Source organism: Polypterus senegalus, chromosome 11 (assembly GCF_016835505.1).
Source record: "Polypterus senegalus isolate Bchr_013 chromosome 11, ASM1683550v1, whole genome shotgun sequence".
Taxonomy (NCBI): Eukaryota; Metazoa; Chordata; class Cladistia; order Polypteriformes; family Polypteridae; genus Polypterus; species Polypterus senegalus.
In genome coordinates, this window is record NC_053164.1 from 30,681,808 (window position 1) to 30,695,197 (window position 13,390).

At 34.6% G+C, this 13,390-nt stretch overlaps 1 protein-coding gene across 1 annotated transcript in view; it reads left to right on the forward strand.

Moving 5' to 3' along the window:
- The window catches only part of timm50 (translocase of inner mitochondrial membrane 50 homolog (S. cerevisiae)), a 68,594-nt gene that overhangs the window by 44,031 nt on the left and 11,173 nt on the right, over positions 1–13,390 (forward strand). Inside the window, exon 8 of the mRNA XM_039768274.1 lies at positions 7,251–7,349. Within this exon, the coding sequence (XP_039624208.1) occupies positions 7,251–7,349 (99 nt within the window). The remainder of the gene's footprint in view (positions 1–7,250; positions 7,350–13,390) is intronic.

A 13,390-nucleotide genomic window follows, 5' to 3' on the forward strand; every position in this document is an offset into this window, starting at 1 on the left:
CTTGCCCAAAGGAGCAGATACTGGTCCTGCTGATGGGTTATGGACCTTCTATGGCCCTCTCCAGCTCTCCTAGAGTAACTGCTTGTCTCCTAGAATCTCCTCCATGCCCTTGAGACTGTGCAGGGAGACACAGCAAACCTTCTGGCAATGATTCGTATTGATGTGCCATCCTGGAGAAGTTGGGACTACCTGTGCAACCTCTGTAGGGTCCAGGTATCGCCTCATACTACCAGTAGTGACACTGACTGTAGCCAAATGCAAAACTAGTAAAGAAACAGTCAGAAAAGATGAGGAGGGAAAAATGTCAGTGGCCTCCACCTGTTAAACCATTCCTGTTTTGGGGGTCATCTCATTGTTGCCCCTCTAGTGCATCTGTTGTTAATTTCAATAACACCACAGCAGCTGAAACTGATTAACAACCCCCTCTGCTACTTAACTGACCAGATTAATATCCCATAAGTTTCATTGACTTTATGCTATACTCTGATTAAAAAGTGTTCCTTTAATTCTTTTTGAGCAGTGTGTGTGTATGTATATATATATATAGATAGATATATAGATATATATATGTATAGATATAGATAGATATATATATATCTATATATATATATATATATATATATAGATATAGATATAGATATAGATATAGATATAAATAGATATAAATAGATATAAATAGATAATAGATATAGATATATAGATATATAGATATAAATATTATATATATATATATATATATAGAGATATATATATATATATATATATAGAGATATAGATATATATATATAGATATAATAGAGAGAGAGATAATATAATAAAGATAATGACACAGATTCTGATAGCTATATACAAATACAGGTACATTCACTATATCTTTGTTAATATATGTATATTTTCTTTAAAGTGTGTTTTAATTCTGTATATCTCCAAGTGTAAATTCAATATCGTTTTGTCTTCATTTTAGAAAGCAATGATCATTCCTTTGGAAATGTAAATGTTATTGAAGACAATCTGAATTAGCAAGTAAATTAACAAAAGGGGAAAAAGTATAATTTTCCAACAACCTATGCCTTTTTTTTTTAATAGATGAGTTATCTGTACTCCATCATGAATCTGCATATTTATGAATATATCTGCATTATAATGTATCCTGATTTTTTTTTTTTTCTCCAATTTCATAAAACTTTTTTTGCATTAATTGAATTGCTTTACTGTAGGTGGTTGCTCCTTAAAATACTGTAAGTGGTAAGTCCTATGCATAACACAATTTCAGAAAACAACCTTTTCATTTTTAAATGAAAACAAAAGCTTTTAAAGTTTGTAAAATGTGACAAAAGCTTCTAGTATTAGCTTCGTCCTCAGCCCAAACAATGAACTTGTTTGCAATTTGTTCCTGCGTTCACTACACCATATAATTAGGATTAATAATCACTTAACTGTATTTGTTGACAAAGTGACCATTAGCAAAATGCTTGCTTCTTTTTAGCAAGTGAAATCAAGAACAATAGTTTTAAATGCCTCTAGCACATTAACTAACACACAGGTACATTGCTATCCCAAGCGTTTGGCACAACACTTATATGTATGGTTCTGCTTTCATTTTTATTTGAGCAGATTAAGGTATTTTTACTTTGATTTATATTTTTTGTGATGATTATATTCAGACTCCTCATAATGACATTCTCATGAATCTAACCAAACATTTAGTACTATGCCAGTTGCTCTGCAGTCCCTACTTTCTCACAACTGGAACACACATAGATAGTATGGTTCCAGTTGAAAATAACTAATACCTTTATCAGTCCTGATGCTTTAAAAATGCAGAAGTATGACTGATGTGCACGTTGGGAAGATGAAAACATTGACATCAGCAACACAAAGCAAGTCACATAATTGGAGTTAGTAAATAATTTAACCTGTGTGTAGTCTGTCATTGAGTACTCCATAGAAGAGCATTCCACAGAATTGGGTTGTCATTCTAAGTGTGCTTAGAGTGCCTAGCTAACTTGTGAAAACAGATGTTTTCTACCCATCTACCCTCAGCTAACCACCTTTGCCCATATACTGTATGACTGTCAAACCTAAAGGGCAGGTGATACATTATAAAATGTGTTGAATTGACCATTGTACAAATTACATCAGAAACTAAATAAATACTTTGTGTTGTCCTTTTTTTCAATAACTACATTGCTAGTCCACAATTTCTAGCTTTATATTTGTACAGTGTTCAAAAAAAGTGAAAAAGAAAATGAAGTACTCAAATACGCCTTAAACTCGATATTGTTGTACTGCAGTGAGATGCTACTTGTTTAGGTTATGTTTAGTAACCCATCAAACATAATTGTGCATTAGCATTTTGTTGAACAGACCTGTATGTTACATTTGTCATTGTGCTTTAAAATGAGCTGACACTACCCCTGCACTTTCCCTGCACTATACTTAACATTTCTAGAATTGCTTATCGGTCTCTATATTACCATGGTTCCCAATTCATTTCATCCATCTGGTTTCTGTACCTGTTTCCTCTACTACAGAATCACAAGAGCCTGGACCCTATTGCAGCAGAAACATACACATTGGAAGAACAGTTACTTGGAAGAGCACCGCTGAACCCATTTATTCACATACCTACTCTGACTCTTATTGCAACTCATATTATCTACCTTACAGCATGTCTTTTGATTCTAATAGGAAACTCACGGCAATATGGTTTTATTTGTTTAAACTTTTACATTTTAAGTGGCAACATGCACCTTTATTCCTGTTACTTGTTTGCTAATATCAGTTTTCACAGCATATCATTTTTTTCATATTTTTTTTTTATTCTTGTCCATATCACTCCTTTATTAATAATTGGATTTTAATCAGTTCGCTAGACACAGTGCGTTTTTATAGCCCACTGTTATCACCTATTAACACCTGTAATTACATACAAAACCTAAATGCACCCATCTGTTAGCTATGTAGCAACAATATAGTCCTGTTACCAAGACTGGGGGTGTCCATACTGAACATGGACAGCCGAACTAACCGTTTCTGAGCTTGAGGACCTGTGGTAAGAGACTGCTGTTATATCTGCTTATTTTGGTGTAGTTTAGCCTGTAACTATCAGCAGATGGGAGAAGTTAAAAAAAAAATTGTGGCCTGGATGTGAGGGGCCAGTGATGATTTTCCCTGCCCGCATCATTACTCTGGAATACTACAGGTCCTGTAAGGAGGGAAGATTTGTGCCAGTGATAGTTTTCACTATTCACTGTACCTGTTCTTGTTTTATTTAGTTGCTGGTCCAAACCTCACTGTGATAGATAACATTAGAACTGAATCAATGGTTGCTATGTAGAACTGAAGTAGCACCTCCTGTGATGAATTAACTCCCTCAGCCATCACAGGAAGTACATCTGATGTTGTGTCTTTTTTATTAAGAGTTTATATTGTTTTTTCATGTCAAGTATGGGTGATTATTGAGACCAAAAATGTGAAGGTTTCCACAGCCGTTACCTTATTTTTAAGTATGGGGAGGTAATATTGAGGGGCCTGTCCAGACATCCACTGTCATCTCCACAGTTTTGACCATGTTTAGCTCCAGATTGTTCTCCGCACATCAAAGGACCAGCTGCTCAACCTCCCTTCTGTATGCAGACTTGTCACCATTCCTGATGAGTCCAGTAATGATTGTGTCATTCGCATGTTTGAAGAGTTTGACAAAGAGGTCCTTAGAGGTGCAGTCTTTTAGAATAGATGGAGAAGAGTAGTGTGAGAAAGCACACATCCTTGGGGGCACCGGTGCCAATTGCATGCGGGCTAAAAGTGAGTTTAGAGTAAGTGACAAGTGGAGGCAGGGATAGAAAGCTGAGCGATTTTTAGAGTGGAGAAGTTAAGGGATGATTGTGTTAAACTGTAAGCTGCAGTCCTCACACTGTTACATAGGTTCCTGGGTTGCCAAGATGTTGCAGGATGTAGTGCAGACACATATTGACTGCATCATCCACTGGCCTGTTTATGATGTCCTTCAAGCAAGGTAGTAAGTCTCTGAAATAGAAATATTTTTTCATGTGAAGCTATTATAAACAAAGCATTAAATCAGCGCATCTGAGAGATAGCAAAATGAAAATTCTATTAATATTAGTTTCAAAATTATTTTATATTACTACCTAAAATTAGAAAAACACAAGCACATTACTTGACAAAATTAAAATATTAAAATGTAAAAGATAAATAACTTGTAAACAACATATTGCTTTCACCACAGGATACATTTGCTCAACAAATGTTTGTTAAATTCTTAAGTATAATTCAGAAATATGAAACATCTGGTTTTATTTAAGTAATTTAATATTATGTAAATTACACGTATGACTAATTTTTCTGGTATAGGAAAACTAATAAAACTGCATGGTCTCTGATCAAAACTGCTTCCATCTTTGCCATTTTTGTAAGAAATTTGGTAGACTGTTAAATTCATATGGATGTGTTTTGTTCCTTCCTAAAATATTAAGAATTGTAATAGTTTGTCTGCTTAGCAAAGACTATTTAAATACCATAGAGTGCTTTTATTTTAATGAAGGGGGGGTGTAACTATTCATAATGTTTAAGAGAATTTGCTTTAGCATAAACAAATTAAGACACTTTAGCTGTAGTATTGATAAACAAAAGCAGATTTGTTTTCTATTGCTGTAGCTAATTACTTGCATTTCACTGGGCAGACATCTGACAAGTACACTGCTTTGAAACAGCAACCTTCTGTGCCACTTTTTTCTCTCAGAAATTGCATTTTGGCTGTTGAAGCAACAGCTGGTCAGCTGCTAGCAAAAATATAAATAATAGTTACAATAAATTTAACCAGTTAAACCCTGTAAAATATTTGACATAAGCAGCCAATAAAACTTGAATCAGTTGTCAAAATGACACCCCTAGTTAAATATGGTTTACATGGAAGTTTAGAGATGGTAATAATTAATTGATTTTTGTAGTGTGAATCAAAAACATACTCATTCAAAGCTTGTGTTTCTGTTATTTTCTAATTTATGAAGATCACTTTTCTCCAAATTAGTATATACTATTGTTTAGTGAACTAAGGAGGTTCTTACACCTGTTTGATTGAAATATTGATTTGTTCATCTTTTACTTGTACTAGTACTATTTGTACTTCAAACACATTGATGGTTTTCCAGTGTTTTTTTTTTTTTTATTGCCAACAGATGTCTGCTACCATAATCTGTAGCATTTTAATGTGCTATGCTGCCCCCCTTTTTTGTGAAGGGGGTGTCTGCATGGGGGGTAGTCTTTTGTGCTATTCTGCCTGAGGACATCTGGTGGGCTAAAGGGGGATTTTTTTTAAACTATGTTAGATCAAGACTGTTCAGAGTACAGTGGTGACTGCTTTAAAAACCAGGGTCAGGATCAATAGCTTGAAATATTTTTTTTTTCTAATTCATACAATGCAAAATAAAAATTTTTTCATTTCATACTTGCCTTCATGTACTCTAAAATCCACAATTCAGTTTTTTATAGCAGGGGCTTGGACATATTCTTTTAGCATCAGGCGCAAGGTGGGAAACAATTTTGGGGCACCAGTGTAAATTCTGAATGAATGTAATGACTGTAAATTTAAATAAAAAGGACAAACTTGAACTCCTCTAGTAATATTTATCCTGCATATCTCCTCTGTTTTCTACCAATGACTCAAATGCAAAGGAACCATTTCACAGGGTTTACTGTAAATTAGTAATTACAATACTAATTGCACTTAGACAACAGTGAAAACATGTCACTAGTTAAATTTCTTTTGTGGGACTCATCTCTCAGTTATTTAATAGTAACTGTTTTAAATGTTTCTTGAGTAATGTGTAGAAGTATTTATCTTATGTATGTTTTGGTTAATGTTGCTTTTAACTGAATTGACGATGGTTATTTTAATTTGCTTAACCAATAATTTCAAAACAAGATTCTGTTTTTTATTTATTTATTTATTTTTGCTGTCTAGTTCTTTATAGATTAGTCAAAATAATTAGATTTTTGTTTTACCATAAACACAATCTTTTTATTTATTTTTTACTATCTACAGGCAATACAGTATATCCACATTTGGCAGAAAGTTAAGAATAGAGTTACAGAAATCGGGACTGGATAAACATGGTGTGACATTTAAATCATTTAGCAACAAGAAATGTCCAGCAAAGTTTTAACAGGAATTTAGTTGTGATTAGTTGTGTAAAAGTTTAATCCATAAATGTACTTAGCAATGGTATGTAATTTTTCTTCTAAAACATGTGGAAGGGGCACACAGGCTTTTGCATTATTAAATGTCAGAACATCATTATTTAATTGTTTAAAGTTACTTTTTGTGTTAATTCATGCATTAGGACCAAAGAGTCTTTTCAAAGATTGAAAACCAGGTTTCTAGTGGTAGGTCCTTGAGTAGTTCAAATAGATTATGTATTGTCCATATGGCTCTTAACATACGTGTACAGTTATGTATGCAAGTTAACTATATGTGTAGTCTTAGTAGACCAGTGTATTGTGGTTTGAAAGCAAATGGTTGAAATTAACAATTAACATCAGTTATATGTTGGTAATATTAGAGGTGTCCAAAATAATATTAGATTACATTTTATCCAAGATAAATGTGTTTACCGTCATACTGCTGCTGCTGCTGCTGCTGTTGTTATTTGGCTGATGCCTTTATCCATGGTAAAGTACATCATTTGAGATACAATTGGTTACATTTATTTTGTTCTTTCTTTTGGAATACAGGCAGGTGAAAAGGCTTATGATCACACAGTGTTAGTAGCAAGTCCAAAACCTTAACCACTTTGAACAGTTGTTGCATATGTTAAAGACTTTAACCTTTATAATGTATTTATTTTTAATTGATATTTTACCTCAGGCATAGTAATAAGTAATTCTTTGTTAGAAAAAAAATTACTTGGTCAAGATTTTTTTTTAAAGCTGTAAGATGTGATTAAATATCATTTTTGATTATTGGTTAAGCAATATTCTTTTTTTTCCTCAAGTTATCAATGAATACGAAATATAAGTATAACTTCAAATGGGCAGGATTCAAGCCAAGGGTGCTGCTGTAATATTATTAAGAAGACGTTTTCATATTCATATTCTCATTTTCCATTTCATTTCTCTTAAACCAAATAAAAATTATCAATACTGCAAGAATCTGTGTGTAGAAAGCTATTTTTGTATTTATACTCTAACTTTATTTTTGTAATTGTATTTCATAATTTTTTTTAACCCAGACTGCATTTCCTCTGATTGACAGTATTGACCCACATGGCTTTGTGATGTACAGGCTTTTTCGAGATGCCACACGTTATGTAGAAGGTCATCATGTAAAGGTACTGTAAGTCTGTCAGTAGGTCAGCATGAAAATTTGTAAGTCTTGACTGTATGTTAAATGATACTGACCAGCTTTCATAATTAGAACTTTGCATGAAATATCAAACTGTGGCTCCCTTGTAAGTACAGCAAAAGTTGTCATTTGTATTATGGCAGCAGTTTATAACCAGGTGATCTTGTTCACCAAAGGAACAGGCAAATCGACCAGAATGAGTGCTTGTGTACTGTAATTTGAGCACTTGCCCACAGCTGGTCTGTTCAGCCCCTTCTCCTTTTGTCTGACCTGGACATTACAATAGTGTGAGTGTTTGGCCATTCTATTTTCTACTTCCCTGCTGACCTTCTGCTTTCCATAATACACCCCTCCCTTTTTTTTTTTTTTTTTTTTTTGGGTACTGTTGCTTACTCTCCATCTGCTGGAGACTTGGGTAGGGTGGGGGTGGTTCTGGGTTGGTGATTCCCTGGCTTAGAGAGAGAGAAGGAAAAGCAGTGCAATGCATGGTCCAATGAAAGGGAGAGTCCCTTGGGCCAACCATTCTGTGCAAGCAGGATAACGATGCTTTAAAGGGCGTGAAGATTATGAGTGGCTGTTAATGGGAGAGTAGAAGACCAGAGGAGCTGCAAATGCTACTTGTGTAGTAATGTTAAATGTACTTCATACTTTGGAATGTTTTATTTATTTTTATTTTTTTAAATCCTAAGGAAATTATAAATCATTTTCCCTGTTTCAGGCCAGTTTAACACACTTGTGTTTAAAGCTCTCTTTTTTTTGTATTAGAATTTGTATTTATGATCATTTTTCGTTTTGAACTAAAATCAGTTCTTCCTTTCACGCATGCCCACATGCTCATTTTTCCAAGCATTTACTAAATAAATTTTAGTAAAGTTTTGGTTCATTAGAGTTCAGTTTAAGCTTATTTTAAAGTTTCTAGTAATAGTGTGTGTGTTTTCTTTCTTTCTTTTTCTTTCTGATAACCATAAACAATGCTGAGATGTGTATGTCTTTGTTGTTTTTTGTTAATTATTGGATATCAAAATGTTTAATGCAGTAGTTTGCTTTATGGTTTGACCTTGTTTGTTTTGTTCAAAGAAGCTATGTGTTGTTTGTCATTACTATAGTGTGTGAACCCATGTGTATATGTAAATGCAGTTATTAGCACCATTGGGAAAGAAGGGATTAAAATTTGATGTTTTTGGTGAATTTCCTAAATCTCACACTGAAACAAAATGAGAGAAATCCAACCTTTACTTAAACTTTTTTTTCTGAGGAAAAAAACATCCTTCCTTAAGAAATTATTTTTAACCAAAACCACATTTGCCATGATTATTGAGTTAAATTGATCAGAAGTTAATGAACTTTCAAGTAGTAATCCATGATTTCCTGTTTTATTGGGGTATAAATATAATGTAACACAGAGGGCAAATTCCCTTATTCATTCAGCAACATTGGAAAGATAAGAGAACATGCAATTCAAATAATGGAAAGGTGTGTTGAACTTTAAGTCAGAGATGTGTATAATATGCATACACACAAACAATCATGTGGTTTTTAGGTTTCCTGGTAATATTCTGACCGATAGACAAAAATAAATTAGAAGAAGGAGAATAGTGACTGTGCAGGATCTCTGAGGTCTTTACTGATGCATAGAAATGTAAAGTAAATTATTGAACATCTGCACTATATTTACCACACTGTGTAGTCCTTTACAATCTTGGGCTGAGCAGATGTCATACCTGGATGTCTTATAGCTAGTGAGTTTGAACTAGCTAGTAGAGGGTAGTATAAGGTCGCAAGTTTATGACCTTGGTGACCATTGACGATTATAATATTGAGCTGCACTGTATAAAGAGTGTGCCAGGGAGGTATGAAGTACAAGGTGTATGGTATCTTCTGTGGATTGGTTATGATGATATGCAAACTGAAGGTAGTCCATGCTATCTGAAATATTTGATTTAATATGTCATAGCACCAGACTTTCAAAGAATTTCATAATGGCAATTAGTGTTGTCGGTTTATAGTTACAGTGACAGTCCAGTTTTGTTGTTAATGGGGCAAAGATTGTTGTCTTTTTGAAACATTCTCAGGGCCAGTTTCTTTGTGGCGATTAACTTGTTTAAATGTCGTCCTTGTGTCATCTGCAGAAATAGAGAAGAATGAATCCTGAAATGCAGTAGGCAAATTTCAGATGTCACTTGTGAGCACCAGTTTATTTATGCAGATTGCTTTTGATTTATTTGATTACAATGGTCACAGAGATCTTGTTCTTATGAGAAATTCAAAAATGTGTACCAACTTTACAGAATCTAAACAATTCTGAGCTTTTTCTTGCACTTCAGTCATGTATACAGGTGCCGGTCATAAAATTAGAATATCAGGACAAAGTTGATTTATTTCAGCAATTCCATTCAAAAAGTGAAACTTGTATATTAGATTCATTCATTACACACAGACTGATGTATTTCAAATGTTTATTTCTTTTAATTTTTTATGATTATAACTGACAACTAATGAAAGTCCCAAATTTAGTATCTCGGAAAATTAGAATATAAGGCTCAATATTGAAGAAACCTGGTGCCACACTCTAATTAATCAGCTAATTAACTCACAATACCTGCAAAAGCCTTTAAATGATCTCTGTCTAGTTCTGTAGGCTACACAATCATGGGGAAGACTGCTGACTTGACAGTTGTCCAAAAGACGACCATTGACACCTTGCACAAGGAGGGCAAGACACAAAAGGTCATTGCTAAAGAGGCTGGCTGTTCACAGAGCTCTGTGTCCAAGCACATTAATAGAGAGGCAAAGGGAAGGACAAGATGTGGTAGAAAAAAGTGTTCAAGCAATAGGGATAACCGCACCCTGGAGTGGATTGTGAAACAAAACCCATTCAAAACTGTGGGGGAGATTCACAAAGAGTGGACTGCAGCTGGAGTCAGTGCTTCAAGAACCACCATGCACAGACGTATGCAAGACATGGGTTTCAGCTGTCGCATTCCTTGTGTCAAGCCACTATTGAACAGGAGACAGCATCAGAAGTGTCTTACCTGGGCTAAAGACAAAACTGCTACTGAGTGGTCCAAAGTTATGTTCTCTGATGGAAGTAAATTTTGCATTTCCTTTGGAAATCAATGTCCCAGAGTCTGGAGGAAGAGAGAAGAGACACAGAATCCACGTTGCTTGAGGTCCAAGGTAAAGTTTCCACAGTCAGTGATGGTTTGGGGTGCCATGTCATCTGCTGGTGTTGATGCATTGCGTTTTCTGAGGTCCAAGGTCAACGCAGCCATCTACCAGGAAGTTTTAGTGCCCTTAATGCTTCCTGCTGCTGACTAACTTTATGGAGATGCAGATTTCAATTTCCAACAGGACCTGGCACCTGCACAAAGTGCCAAAACTACCAGTACCTGGTTTAAGGACCATGGTATCCCTGTTCTTGATTGGCCAGCAAACTTGCCTGACCTTAACCCCATAGAAAATCTATGGGGTATTGTGAAGAGGAAGATGCAATACGCCAGACCCAACAATTCAGAAGAGCTGAAGGCCACTATCAGAGCAACATGGGCTCTCATAACACCTGAGCAGTGCCACAGACTGATCGACTCCATGCCACGCCGCATTGCTGCAGTAATCCAGGTCAAAGGAGCCCCAACTAAATATTGAGTGTTGCACATGCTCATATTTTTCATGTTCATACCTTTCAGTTGGCCAACATTTCTAAAAATCATTTTTTGCATTGGTCTTATTTGATATTCTAATTTTCCGAGATACTGAATTTGGGACTTTCATTAGCTGTCAGTTATAATCATCAAAATTAAAGAAATAAATATTTGAATTACATCAGTCTGTGTGTAATGAATGAATCTAATATACAAGTTTCACTTTTTGAATGGGATTACTGAAATAAATCAACTTTGTCATGATATTCTAATTTTATGACCGGCACCTGTGTGTGTGTATATATAATACTTGCAATGATGTTTAAAAATGTTAGGCAATCAGCATAGTACCTGTGGAAGTAAACGGCACAAACGTTTATATACCATAAACCACACAAAATCTACCAACAAGTACCAACAATCAACATCTTCCTACTCCCTGGCACCATGAATTTAATATTTATCTGCAATAGCAACTACAGTTTAAAGGCATTTGGCTATATTTACACTCGTTAGTATGCTAAAACATGTGCTAATGCATTTACCAGTTGGCTGTCTGCATTTTTCACAATGACGTATGTAGGATTATCCATTTTCATGAGCTATTTAGTGTACATCTGCCTTATATTTGTCGTTAAATAAAACTCTCAAGGGGGGAAAAAATCACTCGCGTAATTCTCTGTCACATGGACATGTTTTGTTGAAACCATGTGTCATGTGTTTTGGTGTTCTACCTATTATGATGATAGTCACTTTGCTTGCTGTCCTGACAAACTTTTGGAGACCGAGCCATTATTGAATACATACATTAACTCCGACTGCCCACATAAATGTCTGCACATATGGTTACGTAAACAAGTTTATGAAAGCCCACTACGTTTGCCATTCATTTGTTCAAGGGAATTCAAGAGAAAGAGAGCTCTATCTTAGTAGACAGCATGGGACTTTCCTCCACTGGGCCTAGGAATGGTTGTGATCTCCCGATCTGAGCCATGCATGTGCATTATTTTCACAAGTATGTACACTTTTTAACATTTTAGGATGCTGACAGATCTTTACTATGTATGTATGTGTGTTGTTTTATGACAGGACATGATATGTTCTGTTACTTCAGGATCATATGGAAGTTGTCTTGTTCTTTATTAACAAGAAATTATTTGAGTTATAAAATAAGAACTGTGTAGTATTTTGATGAATCTCAACGTTTTAGACCCCCTGAGTCCGATTTACTTTCTCGTAGGGAAAGTACTATAATCGTCCAAAAATTTGATGTCGAAATTTTGATGAATCTCAATGTTTTAGACCTCCCAGAGTCCGAAAATACCGTTTTTGGAATTTTATCTGTGTGTATGTAAACATGATAACTTGAGTACACTTTGAACGTTATTTTTCATTCAAGTATTAGGTCCCAAACATAGATTTCTATCAACTTTTGAGCTATTTCCGCTAACAAGAAATGGTACTTTTTTATTCATGCAGTTGCAGAGTCCGATTTATTCAACTTGGTTTTATAATTGTTCAATATATTGTTAATTTTGTGTGATTTGTTGTTGATGGTTCTTTAATGTACAAGATATAATCATTCTTTTGCGGTTTACTCCTCAAATATCCATCTCCATATCTGAGTATACCAGAAAGTTTAGGGGGGACCACTCCCAATTTTTTTTATTTTAAGTGGTGTTAAAAGAACAAATTAACATGAAGGTCTTCAATTGTGCTCTCGACTTTTTTGTTAAATTTCTTATGTTCTATGATGTACACAATTCAAGAAAGCAGTAAAAAGAGTGTTAAAGACGACAAGTGGAAGAATGGTTTCATATGATTGTATCTTTTTAGAATATGTACATAGTATCATTTTTTTGTCATTTCTATAGGATATAGTCAAATTCTTAATTGCATGTGCTGATCAATATGCAACACGTTGCCTGATATAATTATTTATTTTCTTGTTGAGGTTGTTGACTTGAAATTTGGGTGGGGGGGCGGGATTCAATAAATGTAAAGCATGTCCTAATGTGTATTTGTTTAAATTGTATTCTTTTTTTCTGATACCTTTTTGTGGTGTTTGTTTTGTATCATTAATGTGACATTTGATGTATTTACATATGCCTCTATTATATAACTTGTTCATTTTTTTTTTTTTTTTACCTATCTCTAGCTTCTGTTGTCTATAAATTTAAAATAGTCATTTTTCATGTGTCTGGCACAGTATACAAGAGACTTGAAATGTTTGAAATCATTTTGTGTACTGAGAGTGAAGGTTCCTAAATGAAGCATGCCCCCTTAGTTCTCTAGGGATTGCAGTGATTTGCTCTGTTATGATGAACAAGGGGGTCTTAAGTGAGCAGATGCCACTAATTTATTGGGATGCTGGAAGAGTGTCACA